The sequence below is a fragment of the Xyrauchen texanus genome, chromosome 1 (genome assembly GCF_025860055.1).
Source record: "Xyrauchen texanus isolate HMW12.3.18 chromosome 1, RBS_HiC_50CHRs, whole genome shotgun sequence".
Lineage (NCBI taxonomy): Eukaryota > Metazoa > Chordata > Actinopteri > Cypriniformes > Catostomidae > Xyrauchen > Xyrauchen texanus.
In genome coordinates this window covers 52,520,076-52,545,915 of record NC_068276.1, presented here as the reverse complement: position 1 = coordinate 52,545,915, position 25,840 = coordinate 52,520,076, and the positions used below count along the sequence as shown (strand labels likewise).

At 39.4% G+C, this 25,840-nt stretch overlaps 1 protein-coding gene across 4 annotated transcripts; it reads right to left on the bottom strand.

The window, feature by feature from the left end:
- Positions 1–218: 218 nt before the first annotated feature.
- On the bottom strand, positions 219–20,883 carry LOC127652366 (coiled-coil domain-containing protein 149-A-like). 4 transcript variants are annotated; one of them, XM_052140366.1, is made up of 13 exons: positions 20,718–20,883; positions 19,489–19,650; positions 18,769–18,807; positions 18,541–18,696; positions 18,337–18,453; positions 17,525–17,697; positions 16,381–16,453; positions 16,170–16,254; positions 15,522–15,666; positions 15,203–15,279; positions 10,553–10,666; positions 3,518–3,921; positions 219–3,379 (listed from the first exon to the last, which is right to left on the bottom strand). In XM_052140366.1, exons 1-13 carry the CDS (start codon positions 20,766–20,768, stop codon positions 3,317–3,319), a joined length of 1,659 nt encoding a protein of 552 aa, XP_051996326.1. In that variant the 5' UTR covers positions 20,769–20,883; the 3' UTR covers positions 219–3,316. The 4 variants fall into 4 exon arrangements, with proteins under 4 accessions (XP_051996326.1, XP_051994810.1, XP_051995576.1 ...); XM_052138850.1 differs by having other exon boundaries at positions 219–3,921; XM_052139616.1 differs by having other exon boundaries at positions 219–3,921; positions 18,541–18,648.
- Positions 20,884–25,840: the final 4,957 nt, after the last annotated feature.

The window sequence follows — 25,840 nt, the reverse complement described above, 5'->3', positions numbered from 1 at the left end:
TATTACTGAGGGAGATTAAAAGAGAAAATCTTGCCTTCTGCAGAACAAGCAGTTCTAAAGTTTGTCTTTTGATGTATTTACAGTAAGGATCCAGCTGCCTGCTGAGTCCACTTGGAGAGGTTCAAATATGCCACTACTTTTGAACAAGAATCTTTGACAGGATTAAAAGAAAAGTGACTGTTTCTTGCAGAAAATATTGAGTGTAAAAGAATGTTTAATGAATTATATTTTACAAAGGTTTTCGATCGATCACTCTTTATAAAATGTTAACTAATGCATTTAATTTACGGTCCAGACAAATGCATAAGACTTTTGGATTTACTGTGCAGGGTAGAGGGCACATCCTACACGATGTGTTTGTCTAACCTTGGCTATTAAATATTAAACCACTGTCTTGTCAGTTAGGCAACATGGTGAGCCATAATTTAGTACTTCACAAAATTCAAATGTACTTGAATGCATTTTCAGTCTGTAAGATAAACTCTAACCTGTAAGCATTCCAGAAACATATCTTGGCAGATGATTGTAAATACTGTGCTGGATTTTTTTATTTGTATGCAGATAGAAATGTAAAGGATTGCAGAACTAAAATAATTCAATGTAAATTTAAATGACTAAACCAATTCCATTGTAATTAACAATGTTTAAAGAGGCTCTTTTGAAAGAATGCACGTGTCCAATTGGTCCTTGGGTTTGACTTGGCTAACAAGCCAAGACCACATTGGCAACACTTTACATGCAAGTTCTATTCGTTAACATAAATGCATTAGGTATCATAAAACATACAATAAAAATATATTTTTTACAGCATCTAAAATACAACGGTTCATTGTTAATTCATGCAAGTTCATAGTTCATTAACTAATGTTAAAGGTACACTCAGTTATTTTCTTCCCCCATTTAAAAGTTTCACTCGTATAGAAATGAATTGGTACTTTGAAACATATGAATAAAATCAAGACCACTCACATGAGATGAGGATTCTAGTCATAAAAGCTGTTTTATTCTACATGGGACAAGGGCGCCCTCATGGGGCAGCAGTGTTGGGATCACATGACCAGCTGAATTCTACTCGCTTAATCTCAGTATCCATCTTGTTATTGGACACTTTCACTCTTGGATTAAATTAATCATGGCTGACTGTGAATAGTGAATTTCTACAATAGCATCTGTAACTGAAAATTATTGATTTTAAATGATCCTGCATCCACACAACTAGATGTCACTGTAAGTCCAAGATGACACAAACAAAAACTTACTCAGTGCACATTTAACAAATACAACATTTGATTAAAAAAATGAATTCGTATATGTTGATATTAACAAAGATTAGAAAATGCTTTAAAAGTATTGTTACAGTAAGGAACCATTATTGTTAAATGTTACTATTACATTAAATCACACTAAATTATATGAAAATTCATCTCAAAGGCCTTTTATCTGGTTGAAATTAAACATGTGTGCATATTACAGTCAAGTAAAAAAAAACTGAACACTGCAAAAAATGATGGTAAAATGGTAAATGGTCATTCACATTCACACACCAATGACGGCAGAGCTGCCATGCAAGGTGCTAGCCTGCCACTGGGAGCAACTTGGGGTTTAGTGTCTTGCCCAAGGACACTTCGACATGTGGAGTCATGTGGGCTAAGAATAGAACCGCCAACCCTGTGATTAGTGGCCGACCTGCTCTACAACCTGAGCTACAGCCACCCCATGATTTCTGCCCTCAGTCCATATTGCTCAATGAAATAAACAGATTTTACTTATGTTATGCTTTGAACTTTACTCAATTTAATGCAATATTTGAGACTTGATTTGATGTGTTGTTGTGGTGGTGGTGGCGTGGTGGGCTAAAGCACATAACTGATAACCAGAAGGTCACTGGTCCGATCCCCACAGCCACCACCATTGTGTCATTGAGCAAGGGGCATTGTCCCTGTAATAAGTGCACTGTAAGTCACTTTGGATAAAAGCGTCTGCCAAATGCATAAATGTAAATGTATTTAAAATAATGGAGAACCTCAACAAAGTTGAGAGTTATTGTTAAAATTAAGTGTTATTTTATGTGTTATGTCCAAGATGAATAAAGGGGGAGACTTGTTAGTATATAATGTTCTGTTATACTGAGATTTAGAAGAGTTTCTATAATGTTGGAGATTTGGGGGTTACCAATATAGTAAAGATTGGAACTTAGGCTTGAGTTTTTAAGCTAAATCCAAAATTTCAGAAGTTGCAAGCAATTAAAATAACTATGCTGGGCTACGTTTCCCAAAAGCATCGTAAGCTTAAGTTGATCATAGAGACCACTTGCGCCAATGGTTGATACGATCTACTTTGGCTTACGATGCTTTTGGGTAAGCAGACCTGAATGATCTTCAAATGTATATAGTGGGGTAAACCTAGATTTTAGGGTGAAAAAGAGGTGTGGTGCAGTTTTTGCAGTGAAAACATTTGTTAGGAACTAAACAATTTGGGCATTGGCAACTAAGGTTTTTAAGTAATATAAAAAAAAAACTTCCAAGTGGAATACACTTGTCATTTTCAAAAATGAAGCACTAAATTTTAAGTAAATTTAGCACATAATTTTCTACGGTGTACATTGTGACGAAATCTGATATGGTAAAAATGGGAATAAACACAACTTTTATGTCATGTGAGGGGTACTTGATTATTAAATGTAATAAAATATAACTAAATATACTCACAAGTATGTGCATTACAAAATAGCATTACAGAATGTGTGAGACCAGAAGTAATAACACAACGCAAGTATGTGTTGCATTCTCGACCTTGCCATTGCGAGATTACAGTGAACTGCCGCTTCAGCTGCGTTTTCTCTTTCTAGCCAATTATTGTTATGGCAGAGCAACAATTTGAAGAGATTATTGCTGAACAATTAAGTTGAAGTCAATATATTTATAAAAATTGGCAGAATATTAACACAGCAAGTTTAATGGCACAGACTTTTGAAGATAACTATATGCGCCCTCTTGAGTACTGAGGTTTGTTCCGGCTTGGTAACGCAAAAACGCACGTTTAGCATGTTCAACCAGAACATGTACTGATAATGCAGTGGCCAAGCGTTCATATCTGCATATGCATATTTGTGTAAAGTATGTTTCAGCCTTGAGAGTTAAATAGTTTGATCTGCAATAGACCAAAATTTAGCCACAAAATACACAAATCACTAATTTTTAATTCAGCTGCTTTGTAATTGATGCAGATCCAGGCAATAATAAACACATTAAAGCAGATTAATCTGAAAAGAAAGGAACTTGTAATCTCTAATGAAAGAGAGGAGCTTGTTTGTTGTTCAGGCGACACTTTGACTGCGGTCCATGTCAGTCTCTCCTAATTGACACCCCAGTTCCCACCCCTGCAGAAGAGAAGAGTTACTATACTCAACAGACTGCTTCTTTATGGAGGTTATATTTAATGAGGTACCTTCCAAAATATTTTCAAAGCTAGGTTTTGGCACTTCCCCAGCAGTATGAGAGTTGACATTTTCACTCACTGTTTGGTCAAGAGTAATGGAAGCATTTGGTGTCAATTTGAGTTGAGACAGAGTTGTCGCCAGAGCCAAGGCTGCATCTTCACCCTTCTCCACTACCAGACACCGTTCCCCATTTTCTTCCTCTAAATACTCTAAAATTGGGGTTCCCTCCTTGACAGGTCTGGGACCCGTTTCTAAGCAGGGACCTTCCATCACTTCAGTCCTGACCAGCCCATTAGTCTGTCTCACAATTTCGGTCCCACATAAAATGATCTCTTCCCCATTGTCAGGGGTGACAGGTGCGTCCACCTCCTCTCCACCTCCATTTGGACAGGTGTGGGAGCCATGCCACATGTTCGGGAAGCTGTCATTGCCAGCTGTGTCCTGCCCCCATAGCGATGGCAATCCTCTTCCTGTCCTGTCATCTGAGCCAAATCAGGGGGACAAAGAAGATTAATGTCATTGTGTTAGTTCAAATGCAATGGAGCCCTGCTCATTACCCTGATATTAATGTGTAATGTCCCGCAAAAGTGGAGCTTTTTATGCTACTATGATAAGCAGTGTGGAGGGCCAATGTTAAATAGCGGCTGTCCCTCACGTCTGTGTATATGCGCTTGTACTTGGGGGAATCCCAGAGTTTTACGTAAGAGGGAAACCTCACTATCGCAGCACAATTCCACTGCAGCTCTGGATAGAAACAAAACACAGCAACAACACAAAGTGAAACAATGGAGAATAAAATAGCGAAGTCTTCCTCGGATGCCATGTTTATTATTTACACAAGTGACACAGGGACATTAAAAATTTATGAATTTCATTGTATTAGATAATATATTAAATCAAGTGGCATTTATTTTTAAGGGATAGTTCATCCAAAAATGAAAATTTTCTCACCATTTTCTCATGCCTCATGCCATCCCAGATGTGCATGAATTTCTTTCTTCAGCAGAACACAAACAAAGATTTTTAAAAGAATATCTCAGCTCTGTAGGTAAATACAATGCAAGTGAAAGTTGATCAGACCTTTGAAACTCCAAATATCACAAAGGAAATGTAGAAATGAACCAAAAGACTCCAGTCTTTATATCCATATCTTCAGAAGCGATCTAATAGATGTGAGTGAGAAACAGATCAATATTTAATTCCTTTTTACTCTAAATCTCCACTTTCACGTTTTCATCTGAAAGTCACATGTGGTGCCTGTTTAGTTTCACTTTCACATCTGACAGTGAAAAAGTTAAAGTGGAGATTTAAAGATTTAAAATAAAAAGGAATTAAATATTGATCTGTTTCTCACTCACATCTATAACATTGCTTCTGTAGGTATGGATTTAACCACTGGAGTCATATGAATTACTTTTATGTTTTATTTATGTGATTTGTTTTTAGCTACAAAGGTCTGATCACATTCACTTGCATTGTATGGACCTACAGAGCTGAGATATTCTTCAAAAAATCTTTGTGTTCCTCTACAAAAAGAAAGTCATACACATTTGTGGTGGCATGAGGGTCAATAAATGATGAGACAATATTTATCTTTGTGTGAACTATTCCTTTAAGGAAAGATTGCACAAGCACACTTTGCTGCCAAAAAAGAAAAAAAGAAATATATATATATATATATATATATATATATATATATATAATGAAAACAAAGTGTGGCAGCGGGGGCGTGGTCAAGCGCCCGTCCGGGAGAGGAAAGCGGTAAGGGCGCTTACACCTGAGCTAAATTATGCCTAACACCTGTCTCTAATTCCAGTGAGCACGAGGAGAGCGGCATAAAAGCAGACACAGAGCCTCTAGTCCATGAGACGACAAGCCAACTCAGTGCGCTTGTATTATATTGTGTGTTGTAAAAACAAAGGGAATTAAAAAGCTTACCTTGTACTGAAGACCTGTTTCCTGTCCTCCTTCCTGTGAGAAGCCTTACACTGGTGCAGAAACCCGGGACTTTAAAGGAAGCATGGAAAGTGGTCGCCCCATAGAGTCCTCCCAGCTGGCAGAAGTCCTCCAGTCCCTCGCGACGCTGCATCAAGGCCACCAGCAATCCCTGCTTGAGCTCCGGCAGGACCAGGATCGCCGTTTTTTTGAAATCATGCGGGCTCAGGCAGAGGACCGGCTCGCCATCCGAGCCTCCTCAGCCAGGAGGCGTGCGCCTACAACCGCGACCCCGGACACCCGCTACGCTGCCCCCCATGCTACAGAAGATGGGGACAGCAGATGATCCTGAGGCCTTCCTCGATTTGTTCGAGGCTCAGCAGAAATCTGGGGCTGGCCCCGCGAACAGTGGGCAGCCCGCCTGATTCCCCTCCTGTCCGGGGAAGCTCAACTTGCGGCACAGCAGCTGCCGGCGTCGAACCTCCTGGCCTACACCGACCTGAAGAGGTCTATTCTGCAGCGGGTCGGTCGGAGCCCGGAAGAGAATCGCCAGCTCTTCCGGGGCATGAAACTAGGGATGTCCGATCGGCCGTTCGCGTTCGCTCAACGGCTCCGGGATGCCTGTCGGAGGTGGCTGCTCGCGGGGGGCCGCGACGTCGAGGGAGTAATCGACCAGGTGGTACTGGAACAGTTCGTTCAACGGCTGCCTCGGAAGACGGCGGGGTGGGTCCAGTGCCATCGCCCGGCGTCGCTAGAGGAAGCTGTTCGGCTGGCGGAGGACCACTTGGCGGCGATCCCGAGGGCGGACGAGCCCTCTTCTTCTTCGTCTCTCTCTCTTTCCCCTTCCCTTGTGTCTGCCCCTGCCCTCGCCCCATCCCCTATGTTCTCTCCTTCTGTTTTCTCCCCAGGGCCCGTTCCTGCCCCGCGCAGGCGTGGAGGGTTCCAGAGACCAGCTTCCCGGCCTTGGGAGAATGTACCCTCCCATTCCCGTCATTCAGCCGCTCTCCTCCTCAGGTGGGGGCCCGCCAGCACAAGTGCGGCCGCAACGCCTGGGCCGGCCTGTTGGAGGTGCGGAGACCGGACCACTTCCGGGATCAGTGTCCGCTGATGGAGGTGGGGACGGTGGTGCGGGTCTCCGGCGTCCGCAGGCTGCCCCCTATCGGGCTGGAGCATACCGGATTCGGTAAGGATCAGGGGGTATTTACCAAGCTTTGCTGGATACCGGCTGCAATCAGACCACCATCCACCAACGCTTGGTTCAACCCGGGCTTTGGGTTTAGCTAAACTGGTGAGGGTGAGGTGTGTGCATGGGGATGTTCACAAGTATCCCATGGTGACTTTGGCGATTAAATTCAGGGAAAAAACCATAGTGTGGAGGCAGCGGTTAGTTCCGCCTCACCCATCCGCTAATCTTGGGTACTGATTGGCCGAATTTTAAAGATATTTTAGAGGGTATTTGTGCGGAGGGGTCCTGCATAAAGAGGTGTGCGGTGTGCGATGCTTTGGCAGGGAGGCGGGCAGGGCCGCCTCGGCTGCTCGGAATGACGAGGGAAGGGGCGAGGTGGCCGCCCCTCCTCAGGGAATTCCCTGAGGGGGACTTCCCTCTAGAGCAGTCATGGGACAAAACCCTTAAACATGCTCTTGACCAAGTGAGAGTAATTGATGGTCAACAGCTCCGGCCGGGCATCGCCATTGCATACCCATATTTTGCCATGATTAGAGATCGGTTATATAGAGTGACGCAGGACGCTCAAACAAAGGAGGAAGTAACACAATTATTGATTCCACAGAGCCGCCTGGAAATGGTTTTCCAGGCGGCTCACTATAATCCTATGGCCGGTCACCTAGGGGAACGGAAAACACTTCTCCGTCTAATAGCCCGTTTCTATTGGCCGGGCATTGGCGGTGACGTCCGCAGGTGGTGTGCGGCGTGCCGTGAATGTCAGCTGGTAAACCCACCGGCCACCCCAAAAGCGCCATTGCGCCCTCTACCATTGATCGAGGTCCCCTTCGAAAGAATTGGGATGGACCTCGTCGGGCCATTAGAACGGACAGCACGCGGACGTTGCTTCGTGTTAGTCCTAGTGGATTATGCAACGCGATATCCGGAAGCAGTGCCTCTGAGCAACATCTCCGCGCGTAGTGTTGCAGGGGCACTCTTCAAGATAATCTCCGGTGGGGATTCGAAAGAAATCCTCACCGATCAAGGTACGACTTTTATGTCACGAACACTTCGCGAACTTTACAAGCTCTTGGGCATTAAATCGATTCGCACTAGCGTTTACTATCCGCAGACTGATGGCCTAGTGGAGCGATTTAATAAAACGCTCAAGAACATGATTCATAAATTAGTACTACGATGACGCTAGAAATTGGGATAAGTGGCTAGACCCCTGTTGTTTGCAGTACGAGAGGTCCCACAAGCCTCCACAGGGTTCTCCCCGTTTGAGCTGCTGTAGGGGCGACGCCCCGTGGTGTCCTTGACGTCATCCGCGAAGCTTGGGAGGAGGGACCTTCTAATAGCAAAAATGAAATTCAGTTCGTTCTCGATCTTAGAGCAAAACTCCACACACTGGGGCGACTAACACAGGAGAATTTGCTCCAAGCTCAAGAATGCCAACGCCGGCTGTACGACAGGGGTGCTCGGCTACGGGAATTTGCACCGGGAGATAAGGTACTCGTATTACTCCCAACATCGAGCTCTAAATTACTCGCCAAGTGGCAAGGACCCTTTGAGGTCACACGACGAGTAGGGGATCTCGATTATGAAGTTAAACGTACCGATAGACTGGGCGCACGTCAAATTTATCACCTCAACCTCCTGAAATTGTGGAGGGAGGAGGCGGCCTCTGTGACGTTGGCCACGGTAGTTCCGGAGAGGGTGGAGCTCGGACCGGAGGTAAACAAAAACTACAATCTTAACACTCCGGTTACTTGTGGAGACCACCTCTCATCGCGTCAACTCACAGAGGTTTCTGAATTACAAAAGGAATTTGCGGATGTGTTTTCCCCTCTACCGGGCCGTACAGACATCATACAGCACCACATCGAGACCGAGCCGGGCGCGGTGGTGCGTTGCCACCCCTATCGCTTACCCGAACATAAAAAGAAGATAGTACGGGAGGAATTAGATGCGATGCTTGATATGGGCGTAATAGAGGAATCCCACAGTGATTGGTCCAGCCCGGTTGTTCTTGTTCCGAAGAGCGACGGGTCTGTTCGATTCTGTGTGGATTACAGAAAAAAGTCAACGCGGTCTCTAAATTTGACGCGTACCCAATGCCCCGTGTTGATGAACTGCTCGATCGGTTAGGTACTGCTCGATTTTATTCGACCTTGGATTTAACAAAGGGTTATTGGCAGATCCCCTTGACACCAATGTCCCGTGAGAAAACAGCCTTAACGACGCCGTTTGGATTACACCAATTTGTGACGCTTCCTTTCGGTTTGTTTGGGGCTCCGGCCACGTTTCAGCGACTCATGGATCGGATCCTCAGACCTCACACCGCGTACGCCGCTGCCTATTTAGATGATATTATCATTTATAGCAATGATTGGCAGCGGCACATGCAACATCTGAGGGCCGTCCTGAGATCGCTGCGGCGGCGGGCTCACAGCAAACCCTAAGAAGTGTGCGATTGACGTGTGGAGGTACGGTATCTGGGGTTCCACTTGGGTCATGGCCAGGTGCGTCCCCAAATTGATAAGACCACGGCGATTGCGACTTGCCCTAGACCTAAGACCAAAAAGGGGGTGAGGCAGTTCCTGGGGCTGGCTGGCTATTATAGAAGGTTTGTGCCTAATTATTCGGACGTCACCAGCCCGCTGACTGACCTCACTAAAAAGGGGGCTCCAGATCCGGTTCAATGGTCGGAGCAGTGTCAACAGGCGCTTATGCAGATTAAAGCCGCGACTTTGTGGGGGCCGCTTCTTCATGCACCTGACTTCTCTCTCCCTTTTATTTTGCAGACGGACGCTTCAGACAGAGGGCTGGGGGCCGTACTCTGCAGGGGGTGGAGGGGAGGAGCCTCAGTGCTGTACATTAGCCGAAGCTCTCTTTGAGGGAGACTAAGTACAGCACCGTGGAGAAGGAGTGTTTGGCCATCAAGTGGGCGGTCCTCACCCTCCGGTATTACCTGCTGGGGCGGGCCTTCACCCTCTGCTTGGATCACGCCCCACTCCAGTGGCTCCACCGCATGAAAGATACTAACGCCCGGATCACCCGTTGGTACCTGGCTCTCCAGCCCTTTAAATTCAAGGTGGTCCACAGACTGGGGGTGCAGATGGCTGTCACTGACTTTCTCTCCAGAAATGGGGGGGGGGGGAGTGGTAGACAGGCCGGATGGTGTGAGAAGCCTTACACAAAGTATTGTTACTCTACTAGGACACATGTGAACTTGAGGGAAACTAATGTTATACATCCAGTAAAAATGACCTTGGTACAGTTGGTAAGAGTGAAGAGTGAAAGATCATTCTAAAGAAAAGGTCTTGCATCACTTGCTTTCAGATACCACTTGATTTGATACTCTGTTATCTAATCTAATGCAATAAAGTTAATACATATTTAAGAGTGGTTTCCAAATACATTGGCACTGAATACATAAAAACAGCTGATCAGCTTTTAATTGAAAAGTAATAGTATTTTTGACATTTTACATACTTTTCAAAGCATGTATACAGAACGTTACATTTAGAATAGTACACAAGCAACAAAAAAATTAAAAATACAGAAAACAAAGCCATCCAGCTGGGAGCAAGAGCATGATGGCCTGTCAGCATGATGGCCCCTCTACATCATTGGTGCCTATTCTGTTAGATTACTGACTCATAATTTGGAGCATTCAGCTAAAAACACAGCATGCAGCTTATTCGTGGAACAACAGAAAAGCGAAATACCACTTTACACAGCAGCATCCATATTTATGGGGCTGTCCTGACCACAAAACATGCCCCAAAAGTTGGTGAATGTCAAAGAACGAGAATTCGCTAGCATTTGCCAAATGCCATGGCATTTGAAAGGGATTGGATGTTTCGCCGGCCTGACCAATGAGAGTGTGCGTGAAGGATAAGCATGATAGCAAGGGGACAGGAGGGGTATTAGCTAATTACAGCACTTCAGTCATCTGACGCTATGATTAGCAAACAGCAGAATTGGTTTCACACAATTACACTGCTCACCTGTAGAAGGCCGTGGATTAGTTGTTTCAGGTGCTTCTGGCTGATCTGGAAGGCCAAAAGAGGAAGGGGTGGCGGGATACTGGCTCTCACACAGGGTGATGGCATCTCTGCCTCCTGTTGAACATCATCGAGAAGATGGTGTTATCTTTAATTGCAAAAAAGTTGATGTAACTTGCAGTATGAAAGTGTTGTTTTCCATAAAATTTACCTGTACATAATGACAATGGGACAGGGGGCCATTTTGACTAGATTTGCAACATGCTCATCCCAACCAAAAGTAAAAATTATGCAGTATGTTACTTAATAAAAGAACAAAATCGGTAATTTGGTAAAATTTTAATGTTGTTTATTTAAATTATTGTAAAGTAAAAAAATACAAATAAATATTTAATAATGAATACAATTATTTAAATAACAATTGAATTACTAATGCTAGAGATGTTGACAATTTACAGTGTGAAAGTTCTGTTATGCACACAGGTTACCAATACAAAGTAAATGTATGGACAATGGATGTGACCAGATTCATATTCATACCCAACCAAACGTATCCAACCCTTCCAAAACACTTAAATAATAAATAAGTAATGACGTCAAAATAACTGTCATATTACATTATAAAAGTCCAAAATATTACATTTTGGAAAATAAATCGTTATAATTCAAAAAAATAAATAAATTACATTAATTTGACATTTAAAATGAATGTAAATTAAATGTACATTGTATTTGATTTACATAACATATGTAAATTATATTACTAATTAATAACAATCCAAAAATATATGATTCTTTACTAATTATATTAAGTATTATTAATAAAATAACCAGTACAAATGTACATTTCAATTGTATTTTATTTACAAAGCAGAAAATTAAGAGAGAAAAAAATAACTACACCCAATAAAATGATTTTTCATTTTCTTATTCAAACACAGAAATAAGATATAAAATGCCAAAATTAATCTCTCTCTCTCATATATATATATATATATATATATATATATAGTAGCGAAAATCTAAAATGAAGATATTTGCAGTGGCATATGTGTAAACTGGAATGGATCTGGCTGCCCAAGTACAAGCACATAGGAAGAGACTACAGCTCCCCCCTCATCCGTCTTCATTAGTACTAGCTGCATGCATCACAGGTTAACACCATATCTTACTCACAGCGGACTGCACACTATATACTGGTGCCATCACAACACTGGCCACCAGTTCTTACATGCCAACAAGGTCTAATCAGTTTAAAAGCAGATTTCTAGGGATGCTGGGATATGAAGTATCAAAGTGAACAGGAACTAAAGCAGCATAGCAGTGCTGTGCCCAAGTGTCCAACCATGTATGAATGTCAGTGCATTAGATAGAAAATATCAAACCAAGAGGCATCTATAAGCAAATAATGCTGGATCTTGTCTCAGAAATAACTTAAAAAATTCTCTCATCATTTACTTACCCACATGCCATCCCAGATGTGTATGACTTTCTTCTGCAGTACACAAACAAGGATTTTTTCAAGAATATCTCAGCTCTGTAAGACCATACATTGCAAGAGAATGGTGACCAAACATTTGAAGGTAAATCCATACAACTTCAGTGGTTTAATCCATGTCTTCTGAAGTAATCCAATTGATTTTGGAAGAGAACAGACCAAAGTATAACTCTCTTTTCACTATAACTCTTGAAATCAGCAGTCTGCTTGGTAATCATGACTTCAAGCTCGATTACACTTCCTAGCGTGATCAAGCACTCTATGCATGCATCAGAATAAAAAACTAGGAAGAGTAATCAAACTTGAAATCATGATCATGCTCAGAGACTTCAGTGGCAGTGAAAAAGGACATTTAAATTTTTTACAGTTAAGCTTTGGTCTGTTCTTACCAAAATCAATTGGATTGCTTCAGAAGACATGGACTGTCGTATGAAATATCTATATGTTGCCTTTGTGCTTTTTGGAGCTTCAAAGTTCTGGCCACCATACACTTGCATTGTATGGACCTACAGAGCTGAGATATTCTTCTAAAAACCTTTGTGTTCTGCAGAAGAAAGTCATACACATCTGGGATGGCATGAGGGTGAGTAAATGATGAGAGAATTAATACATATTTTGGGTGAACTATCCCTTTAACTATCAACCAGAAAGTGTTAAAATATTTATGCCTTCATTTTGAACAGTACTGTTTGTCTATAGTTGTCATTTAAAACCTAAGAAACTTATTTTTTTGTGAAATGTTTTGCTTGAAGTGTGCTTGTGCTGTCTTATTCAAATAAATGTTAATTTGTTATCCAATGCACAGAAGTTGTTTCATTTTTAAATGTGATATAATTGTCAAATACTTTTATTTGTATTATATGCATGTATACAGAAATAAGTGAGTTTTTTATTTATTTTATTGGCACTAAAAATATACTTTAGCAGCTCTATGCTCAACATTCTTTGTTTGAAAAGGTCATTGAAGTGTTATGGAGACTGGCTTCTGAGCTAATTAAAAAGTCTGGCTAATTCTGTATGCCGAGCAGCATGGAGCTTCACTGCGGCTGCTTCACAGCTCGCTGTGCAAAACAGGATGGATGGATGAGAGGCGATACCCACCTGGCAGGTGCCCATCCATCCATTCATTCACTGCTTGTCCCTGCCTCATATTAAGGAACAAAATCATTGAGTTTTATGGACAAACCAAGCTCTGCTTCACATCTTACAGCTCAGAGGCCACAAAAGTCACCACAGAAGACTAATAATTTATTTTCATAGTGAATTTTGGCAAGTATAAAATAATAAATGATATTTCTCACTTTTGCATAAACATGCATGTCTGGTTTTTCTAAAGGGTTGTTCACACTGGACGCATTTTTATGTTAAAAAAGCACAACAAAATTGAACACTAAGAAACTTGAACTGCCTTTTTAAACGATAAACTTCTTTAAACTTAACACAGCATCTTAAAATGCATGGTGCTCATGGTTTCAGATGCTGAAAAACAGTGAAGCGCAACGCAATAGTCAAACATATAGTCAACACAAATAGTCTGTCTAGTGCATGTTTACATAGACAAAAAATGAAAAATAAAATAAAGAAGCAAGACTGTGTTCTGTGTGAACGGCTCTCTAGTCAGAACATTTGGACAAGACTCTAGTTCTTGCACACTGAAGGCAATGGCTATGTTCGGAAAAGCATACTCCAATACAATTCCTACTACTGCAGTGTATGACAGAGGAGACTCCAGTTAGAGACTCGGACGAGTCGCACTCGAGTCACATTTGAAATGATTTCAGAATTAACTCGACAAAGAGGACTCGTGAAAATAAAATAAAAAATTACTACATTTTTTAACCGTAACTACTATTATCTTATAAGGAAGAATAGGTTTTTTTTTATTTGTATGGTTTTATTAAATCTGCGTCACATTTTCCCGTGTCAGGATCGATCGGACCCTTATCATAGAATTAAATTATGTATTTTCGCGTAAACCCCAAAATGTGATAAGAGTCCCATGAAACATGGCACCACCCCGCAGTGCCATATGTGCTCACATTTGGTTGTGCCTTCAGAAGCACAAACTTCAGAAAGAACACATTCTTAAAGGTTAGTCACACTTATTAATACCCAAAGCTAGCTAATATTGTACTGGTCGCAATCATTGGGCAGTGTAGCTACAGAGCTGACAACTAAACAGACGATGTGGATGTCCACATTTTGAAAAAATTGCAAAAAACAATAAAAAATACTTTCTTTCTCTCCAAAGAGAAATTCTTCTATCCTCTATTTAAATGAAATTCTTTCACATATTAATTTTTGCAAGGCCACCAACTCTGGCGTTCAATCACTTTCATAGATTGAGTTGTGATCCTCTCTCTCATCCACAAAGTTCCCTAATAATAACACCACATTCCCCAAATGTGTTTGTAATGTGGGCAATCAGTTTCAGTAATGGATGCTTGTCAGTTTTATGGCTGTAGGACCACTGTTTTATGACAGGTGTGGGTCTGATCCACACTTCCATGAAAGTGCTTTACTACCCTCTTGTGGACGTCTACTGAAAGAACCGCTCTTGAAGTTTGTGCTAGTACGAACATCTTAGAGATGTATTTGGCCACTTGCTAAAAGCCCACAAGCAATTAAATAAAGACCTTAAAAACTCATTTAAAATGTAATTGTTATAAGTTGTTTCTGGGAGTATCACTATAACATTTGCAGGAATAAGTTTGTGACAGTCTGACCTCAAGAAAATTACTTGACTGTGTGTGCTTTCAGAGTACTACCAATACTGTCACATAATTGACTGTATTTGTGATAAGTTGAATGCCACTTTGGTGAATAAAAGTACCAATTTCTTTCCATTAGAGCAAAATCTGTACATTATTCCAATTTTGTTTTGGCCGCCAGTGTATATCCTATTTCATGTCAAATTATGATTGATATGACTTGAACCATAACCAGAGTAGACACTGAGTCTTTGAATCGTATCCTTGTGGCTAGGCAAAGATGTGGATATTGAAACAAGTCCATGAGCAAACACACTTACACCCTTTGACTGAATGGCTTTGGTTGATAGAACAGATGGAGTCAGGCACTACCCATGAAGCTATGTCAATAAATGGAAATAGCACAAAGCAAAGGAATATGAACCACTTTCAAGAAACGCTCACCTGGGAGACTCCAAAGTCCAGAAACTTCCAGTGTCTTCAACTTCTTTTCCAAATCAGCAATTCGATTTCCCAGAATTCTAAGAGGTATAATAAATTCACCCAATCAAGATTTAAAATAACATTGACTATCTTTTTGTGAAAACTATTTGTGTGTACAGTTTTTCTTAATATATAGGTTGAGATATTTGAATGTTGGTATAAGCTCTACAATAAAAGATGACAGATGGATTCAGTGGAAACAGAAGATCGGAATAGGCACAAGTGTATAGACTACTGACCAAAAGCGACCTAAAAGAGTATGGATGAGATACACACACACCTGTTGGTCTTTTTCTGGTGTTGAACGACTATGTTCTTCTCATGAATGGTCTCCAGTAAGGCTGTTGCTAAAGACTTCAGATCTGAAATAGACTGAGGTGTGGCTGGTAGACTGCGAGCATTTTCCTCTGACAACAACTCCTGCACTGCAGACAGAATGAAAACGTTGTGTAAGTGCACAAGTGTATGCAGTCAAGACATTTTTATTTGTATAGTGCATTTCGGAACACACATCATTTAAAAGCAGCTTTTCAGAATACGATGCAACAGAAAATTAAGCTGTAATGTCTATAATGTCTTAAAATCATCATCATTGTGCGAATTGATGAAAAACGTGATTGTAGATTATGCCTTTAAAAATATATTATTAGTCTTTAGACCCCCATTCTAAGTCAAAGGCGACTGTGCTGTGGCAAGGAACACCAAAAAACACAAAACTCCATAAGATGTTAGTAGTGGAGATAAATAACCTTGGGGGTAACCACGCCCACCAGGGGGAGGGGTTTGGGTGGAGCAGTTCCCCTCTGGTTAACCAGTAAAGACATTTGATATGCTGAATTTCAACAAATGTTCACTTCCTTGTCCATTTAATTCTTTGAGTTTCTAGGAAAGCCCTGAATAAGAGAAATCATTCACATGACTTATTCACCTTGTTTAGGAGAAAGGACTCCTGTAAGAGCACTGCTGTTAGACTTGCTCCCTATTTTTGAGTTTCTTCTTCGATCCAAATCTGTCTACAAGACATCCAGACAGCCATAATTTATTAACAGATTTAGGAATGTTTGAAAAACCAAATATTGAATGTTATGGAATTAATACTTAATTAATTGAACAGAAAAACAAATACCGCATAGCCTTACCTTATATTTCTGTATGTTACTCTTCAAAAGGAGGACCTCCTCTTGAACTTGTTTTAATCTCTCATGTAAATATCTGTAAATTATTCAGACATTGCTTTTTATTGCAAAAGAAACACATCTAATCTAAACTGAACATAGGCAAACATCAGCCAACCAAAACTCTGATTATTCTTATTTTTATCTATTTAGCATGCATGATTGCCAATACCCTGATAAACGGTTTTGGATGGTAGTTGGATTGACAAGGTTTCATTTACTGTATGTAATGTGTTCATTGTTCATGTATGATAGTCTAAATACTTGATCAGCTCGACTACCAGCTAGAGGGGCCAAGATCAATTCGGTTGACCATAGTGGCCATAATCAAACTTACTTAAAATGCTAAAAACCACTAAAAATGGATAAGGGCCTACAACTCATAAACTGCAGTTTCTGAAACTTCAGGAATCATGAAATAAATCGTAACTAATTCTTGTAATCTATTGACAGCGACACTATGTTAGGAATAGCCTAAAGTCTTGCCTATAAACACATTTTATTTTAGCAATTGTGCTCATTGGATATTTTAATGATCCCTTATTGTGTCCAAGTCTGTTTTCGTGTATTGTATATACTGTATTATGTTGGTGTTCAGGAGGTTGTTGTCCTCCTGCCAGGCTGATGTAAATAAGACTTTTGTTTTTAAAAGGTGCACCAGATGAGCTGGTTTGAGTATTTCTGTAATTGCTGATCTCCTGGGATTTTCACACACAACAGTCTCTAGAATTTACTCAGAATTGTGTCAAAAACAAAAAACATCCAGTGAGCGGAAGTTCTGTGGACAGAAATGCCTTGATGATGAGAGAGGTCAACAGAGAATGGCCAGACTGTTTCGAACTGACATAGTCTACGGTAACTCAGATAACCGCGCTGTACAATTGTGTTGAGAAGAATATTATCTCAGAATGATATTTTGAGATGCAGGTTGGCGCTGTTTTGGTGGCATGAGAGGGACCTACACAATATTAGGCAGGTGGTATTAATGTTGTGGCTGATCGGTGTATATATATGCAAACCTATTGCGCACAACGAACAGAGCTGATAAATGATAGCTGGAAGGCTAGTAGTGGTTGGCTATGTTAGTGCTAAACTCAAAATCCCTAACTTGTTCTCCATGCATAGGGCATCCACATCAATGATACGTCTCTCCTGGCCACCCAGAATGTGGTTCAGCTCACGGTTGAGACGTTCAGCCTTTTCCTTGAACACAGTCCTCTCTGCCTTCATATCCTGCAGTTCATCGCTCACTGTCTTAAGACTGTGTTTAAGCTCCTCTCTCTAAAAAACAGTACAAGTGGTTATTGTCACACTGTGTTAACATTGATTCCTGCTACAGCTGAGATCCTTATAGTGAATTCTGCAGTTTAAATGAAAATATGAATAAAATAATGATATGTTGTTCATCTTGATTATAACTATATGTACAAAAAAGGAGATGTAAGGATGGGAATCCTCTGTAAAATAAATATGTAAAAAAACAATGTGTCAATCATATAATTGGTATATAGGTAGATGCATAGTTCGTCTGTGAGCTTTTTATTTGATCAACATCAAGATTTTACTCTAAAATTCATATGAATGTAAAATATAAACTGTACATTTTAGGTGCTGTGATGGTCACTGTTTCTTGACCTCTGTTTTTAATCACCTTTTTGCCATCACTAGTCCATTTAAATTGTCCTGTCCTGTGACAAATTGATTTTAAACTACAGATATCCCATGTAGTCACTAAATTAACATGATGTCATTGAACTGCATCATAATAAACTAAATAATGTGAGATCAAAGCATTTCAAACCAAAGTATATAACAACTTGACTTGACTTGAAAAGAAAATGTAAACTCTCCAAATACAAAGTTATCATATGTAAGTTTAAGAGACCCATATTGCAGGTCAAAGGAAAGCAAATAATTTACCTGCAGTGCTGCCTTTTCAAGTTGTCTGACCAGGTCTTCTCGCTCATGAACAGGGAAATGTCTCACTCCAACTTCATCATCCCCAAGCCTCTGTTTTGTGATAGTCATTCTTAAAAGCTACAGAAAGATATGGGTAGGTTGATAACTATCAATCTATATTGAGGTTTAAAGCTTTATTTGCTTTTATTTGTGTATGTAATGTACCTTATTGTCTCCCTGAATCTCACTTAGTCTCTGAGTGAGCTCCTTCACCTCTTCTGAAAGTTGTTTATTCCTCTCCCGTGAATTCATCAACAACTGCGCCAAATTCACCTGAGTAAGAGAAAGACAGGAAGCCAGAGAGAAAGAGAATACAACGACCTGTGAAAACAGTCACACACAGAATGAATGAAATAACACAGTAATGTAAATCCTAATGTAAAACTAAGTCACCTGATTGCGCTTTTCTGGTGGAAGTGAAGGTTCACCATCCTGGAATATAGAAGAAAACACACTTAAGCTTTCCACATTTTGCTTAGGCCATTTTTAACCTTGGGTTAAGCAATGTTTAACATCCATTAGCAGTGTTAGCACCTACTACAGATTTGTGGTACTAAAGGTATACAGTTTAAAATGGTGTGGTGCTAGAATGTTGCAACAAGCTGTTTAGCATCAGACAATCAATCATAAACATACCAATGCTTGCCTCATGAAATATCCATGTGCTTTATAGTCACAAAAACCTTCATGCACGGTTTAGTTTCAGCATCTGAAGAAACTGTTTAAAATGCTGAACAGTGACAACAATTTGTTAACTAGATTGATAACAGTATTTATTATTAGCAGGTTTAGGTTATTAAAACAGGTTGCATGCTTGTTGTGTGCTTGTCGAATCAATTTTATTGACCTTGTAAATATGAAAATATTTATGTTAACCCAGGGTTTACAACAGAGTGAAATATTGAAATCTGACAACCCAGGATTAATTAATGACCCAGGGTAAAGTATGACGACTGTGAAACATAGAACATGGAACCCATGGTTACCAATTTCAGTTGTGCAAAACTCAAAGGTGCACAGAAATAATCCTTTACATTGAATAAAATAAAATAATGTAATCAGTATCAATTTAAATTTAATTGAAATAAAATGTAATGACATCTAAAGACACACAATTAGTTCTCTGTATTTCTTCTTTAAGCCCTGGTGTCTCTCTCGAAGCTGGTTGGCCATCAGCTTGTATTGGTCTCTCTCCTGTTGACAACTGTCCAGCTCTTTGGAAAGAATGAGAAGGGCATCCTTCTTGCTCTCCAGCTTGCGTTTGCATATCAAGAACTGCAGAAAAAAAGCAGAAGAGCACCAGTGTGGACATGTACAGTACAGTACAGTATGTGTGTGGTAAGACACAACACATGTTAAAATACCTCATACACATAACAGGATATGGATCAAGGAAATGTCAAGCTACCATAAATGTCATGGTCTTTAATATAACCGGGTCTGTACAAGTTTGGATCTGTGCTAGTGCATGTCTCTTATAACCAGTGGCATTACAGTGAGCTTAGTTACACAGACATTTAATTATTAGCATCTTGGCAACATAAATATTTGTCTCTGCTTGCACGGAGTTGATAAGGCTGGCATTTAATTTTTTTTAATTGTTAACACTTCAAGAGGGCCTTTTTGAATAAGGCAAAGGATGGCCACGTTGATAAACCTTCCAAAATAAACTGCTTTGAGTCATGTTGTCACACATTAAACATATTCAAACTTTATGACTAAGTGAGACAGATTTACTAGAATAAAGTAAAAACAATTTTTGGATAAAACTTAATATAACAAACAGCTTTATAACCTTGCTGGAATAATAAAAATAGATTCCACTAAAAATGTAATTGGGATTTTAGTATGTTTTGGGCCAAAGTTCATAATGATTTCATGGTTTATATTGGCTTCTCTTATTGGTCCCTAATGTTATCGCATCCACTAGACATGACATAACATGCCGCCGTTAGAAGCAACAGCAAAAGCCAATATAGAAGAACCCCATTGAGACCATAATAGTTTACATTTAAACCAATACAATTCCCCAAAAAACATCAATACCATTCGAATTTCTGTGAGGGTTCCTGTGTTATATATATATATATATATATAACACAGGATATATATATATATATATATATATATATATATATATATATATATATATATATATATATATATATATATATATATATATATATATGCCTATATATATATTGGAATGGAATCACCAATATATATTCAGTTTAGACTATTTCTTAATTAATTGTCCATTTGTGACAGCGCTAACCAGTGCCATATGGAAACAACTCGTGCACGCCAGCATTGTCATGCTCGTGCTTAAGTAAAGCACTCACCTCGTTCACTAAACCTTGCCAGTCACTTTCACTTCTCTTGGCAGAGTCCATTTCTTGCAGCGTCTGGCAATTCTAGTCTCTCTTATAGAAAATAAATGCTATGATACATTCGCGAGCATCGATCCACCTTCTCCTGTTCTCCTGCCCCAGTCACTGTTTACTCTGGATCAGCAGGCAGAGAGATCCGGTGTTATGGATCAACTGGGGATCATGTTAAAGGTGCAGTTTGTAAGATTCAGAAACCCTTGTTATTAATGACACCTGTGGCCGTTAAGTGAACTGCAGCAGCTACCTGTTGCTCGTGCTCGCGCTCCATAGGGATGCGAGCATCGGCCAAAACAATGACATAATGTTCAAAGAGGCTGAACGTGATCCACAGGGATCATGCTAACAGATGAGGTAGTATAATTAAAATGACAGTTATGATTGTTTTACTACAAACTTTGATACTGTATATTATATTTGACTCTCCAGTGCTGGAACAGGGCTAAAACAATGTGTGGATATATGTCTGACTATGCGAGACTGTAGTTTGAAGTAATCACTTTTCATTTGTTGATACATTGACTGCATTTATACAATAGCCTATGTTGGCGTTAGCTAGCTAGCCAGCATTATCAATAGCTGTTTGCTAAATTTGGTGGATGATGACAGTTAGCGGTTTATAAAATAGACTGTGCATTATAAATATGTTGACACAATTCAGTAGGCCTATTAGTGTTATTCCATCACAACTGAATTTTGATATCAATGCACTATTGTTTTATAATAATTAAATGTATATAATTTCTGTATAACCAAGTTACGGTATGAATGAAGCTTTTTGCATTACCTTAAACATTGTCTAGCATTAATTTAATGTATTATTGTTGTTTACCTTGCTAAATAATTAGAGATTAACATTGACATTAACCTGACTTTTAGTATAAAGAGAAGATCATTGAAATAATTTTAAAGTTATGAAGCAAGGTAGCTTGTAATTCGTCAGTGTTAGCAGACAAGATTAAGTTATCTACAATTGCACAGATCAGTCCTTATGGCACTATATTTCACATGCTTTGCAGATATGTAAGCTCACCTGCACAACAAGAAGAACGCCAATTCAGGGTCGGTTTTGATCCCCAAAACGGAACAAAGTTCCCTCCAGAAATCAAATGCCCTGCTGATGTTCACTGTTGTTTTTGCTCGACCATGATCACATTCCCGCTTAGCCAGACGGGATTCATAAATGTGTGTTTTTTTGTTTTGTTTGTCTTACTCTGAGTTTGTGTAGGAGTCGGTATTGTACTGTGAGCCGGATGTTTGCTGTATTCCATCTCTACGATAATGTTACCAAGTGTTGCAGACTGTCTGTTGACACTGTTGAATAGCGGAAGGACAAAGGCAAGGGGACTCACTCCTTTCACATGAAAATCTGTCTACTGGCTTTAATAAGCAACCTAGGAAGTCCGGTAAGGGCTCATTTTTTAAGTTGAATTACAAGTCATTCACACATTGGCACAAAATATGAATATTACATGAAAATTGTTACGTATTGCACTTTTAACTGGGGATGTGTGCGTGCATGTGAATCATTTTACTTGCCTTTTCAGCAGATTCATTCAATGTGACTTGTCAATGAGTAAAGAAAATACGTTTTGCACATTAAAATTTATTTTTTGCATTATTAACTGGCTTTGTTTCATCGATGTCTGTTCCAATAAATTTGACAATTTTAAGACCTATTTTATCGGTTTCACAGGGTAACATCTGGTTTCCCATGTTAACGTGGACATTGGTTTGAATGGGAACTGGCGATTACACTCATCAGTGTAGTAAAACATAAGTGGAACTCTTTAATTTGCTAAACTAAAGCATCATAGGCTGAAATGTGTCAATAATTGGCATATACTCTTAAATTACTTCCATTTATTAAAAAAATTATAATAATTTTATACGTTTAAGAAAATGATTGTTTGCTGATGATCAAAAGGATGTTTGGTCTGGTGGTAGAATGATTGTAACCATACAAATAGACATGGGTTCAATTCCCCAATAAACATCTGTCAATTAAATTATATTGATATAATAACAACCTTTACTTTTCAAAGGTTCTGTGCATGACAATGTCATAAATGTATGATTACCCATGACACTGCCAAAAGATGATCTTTCAGAAGTGCAATTTTGTTTTTGTGTGGAGACTGGAGAGCACAAAGGCCAGAAAGCATGAGAAAGTTCTTCAGAACAATGAGTTTGTTTGTTTGTTTGTTTGTTTGTTTGTTTGTTTGGCAAAATCTTAAGATTTTTTCTTAAATAAATTGTCTGACAATTTAAAAAAGCATGTAAACTATAGACAGCGTAGTTCATATTTTTCTTCTTAGTAATTCAAGCATTCTCAGAAAATTCATTAGGTTATACTGTGATTACTGGCTGTCAGATTAGGTTGAAATTTTGATATATTTGTTTAAAACAATGTAATACATTTTGTCTGTTTTCAATAGACCTATTAAAAGTGCATCACAATCTGCAGCAAAGATACAACTGCACTTGATGAACCAGGATCAGGACCCAGCTTGCTGAGTGATATAAGAGCATGACCTACCACTGAACCAGCATCCAAGCTCAAATTAATAGATCACTTTTTTCATTTTCAATGGTAGGAGAACATTACTCAATCTATAATGATTAATTTAGTCATTATTCATTATAAAGAGAAAAAAAAGCAATTGAAAGTATATTGCTGACATACATCAGCCTATGATGCTTTAGAGTTGTATATAAATGAATTCCGCTTGTGATTTACTCCTCTTGGCGAGTGTAATTGCCAGTTCCTATTCAAACTAATGTCCCACGTCAACATGGGTACCAGATGTTACACTGTGAAACCATATCAATCTCTTAAACTGTGTCAAATTCATCAGAACAGAATGAAACAACTCTGTTTAATAATGATACCAACATTTTTTATAATGTGCAAAACGTCTTTTCTTTACTCACTGACAATTCACATTGAACTAATCTGCTGAAAAGGCAAGTAAAATTATTCACATGCACGTGCACATCCCCAGTTGATCCATAACACCTGGTTTGTGAAACACAATGATAGCCAAACGCGTCGGCATGAATAAGTAACCGCAAGTTTCAATGTCACACATTGAATTAAGTACGAAATAAAAAGTATTTTATGATGCTTTTTAATAGCAGAGGAACAGCTCACAAAATATCTATCCAGTAGATGGCATAAAAAAAGTACATGCAGAGAACTTCTTTCAGCTTTGTTCATTGCATGCGGCATCTTTTTATTTATTTTTTATTTTCTCCCCTTTTCTCCCCAATTTGAAATGCCCAATTCTCAATACACTCTAAGTCCTTGTGGTGGCGTAGTGACGTGCCTCAATCCGGGTGGAAGAGGACAAATCTCAGTTGCCTCTGTGTCTGAGACTGTCAATCCGCCCATCTTAACACTTGGCTTGTTGAGCGTGTTACTGTGGAGACATAGCGCATGTGGAGACTTCAAGCTATTCTCCGCAGCATCCACGCACAACTCACCATGCGCCCTACCAAGAGCGAACCACATTGTAGCAACCACAAGGAGGTTACCCCATGTGACTCTACCCTCCCTAGAAACCGGGCCAATTTGGTTGCTTAGGAGACCTGGCTGGAGTCACTCAGCATGCCCTGGATTCAAACGTGCGACTCCGGGGTGTGGTAGTCAGCATCTTTACTTGCTGAGCTACCCAGGCCCCCAGCATGCACCATCTTTAATTTTTAACGGGAATGACAACGAGGCTGTGAGGGATATGTCCAGTCTCTTCAATTGGCTGTGCTACAGTATAAAGTGTTTTGGATCATTGAAAAAGATATTTCCTAGAACATTCAGTAGACGAAAAACTCCAGACAACACAAGTTGTGGAAAATCAGATGGGATCCAGGAGCTTTATACAGCTTAATACAGTGCATGCCATTGAAGAGACTGTCTAACCCTCACAGCCTTATTTTCATTCCTGTTAAAAATTAAAGGTGGCGCTACCATGAATAAGGTCTATACTGAGATGTTCTCTTATAAAACAGCAATTTTATCATAGGAAACTCCACACATAGTTCATTCAAAAGGATTGTTTAGTGTAAAACATATTAAAGATTAGTGGACAGGCGTCAGTTCATTAAGAGTTGATCTGCTTCCCCACAAAAGCAATTTGTTCAGCACACTGAAGCATGTACCATACCATTATTAAAAAATAAAATAAAAAAAACATTGAAAAAAAACAGCCTCAGGTCTCCTCACTAGTGGACTGCCATGTTATGCATTGCTTTGCTGACTTTGTAGGCTACCCTTTATAGAATGTCTCTGGGATAAATGTTCAGACAAAAAAGTACCAAAAGAGACTACCATGGATTTTATTTTATACAGTATGTTGTACCTTGGTTCTGCTATTTTTGTACATGTGAAATACCATGATATTTTCTGAAATACCTTATAGATTACCGTGTAAACTAATGTTAATGTTAATCATTCAATGTATGTCAAAGTAGCATGGTACAATTGCAATACTATTTCCATGGTAATGCTAGTGGGGCTTTTTTCCACAGTACTTGTAAAGGGAAATACAATTATTTAAACTATATTTGCTATATTTTAAAAATGTATGGTGTAGTATAGTAAGCTTGTTTCATTGTTTAGATTTTTGTTTTATATAGCTAAACATTTATTCATTTTTCCCCACTAACTGATCATGTAAAAAACAAAAACTATTTGAATCCAAATGCATGTACCCCTAATGCACTCTGAAATACTATTTAAAAATGCATTCTTTTTTATTATCATAATAAGGTAAATAATTCATCATTTTTAAAAGATAATAGATACATTTTGACCACAGTCTTTGTTCTCAATCATCCACTGTCATCTAGGGTGTCACTAGACCCTTTTTACAAGTTCTGCTGTGCCCCAGTATAATTTTCCTGATAAATCTTTGTCTGTCAAGGGAGATTACCATATACCGATCTCGGAAATATGCTTTTCTATTCATTGGATTTTACCATTTACATAAGACTAATTGTGACACACCATTTTGCCATTTCCTGGGCACGGATTTGATTGATAACATTTGCTTGTTAACTGTCCTGAGTGATTTAGTCAT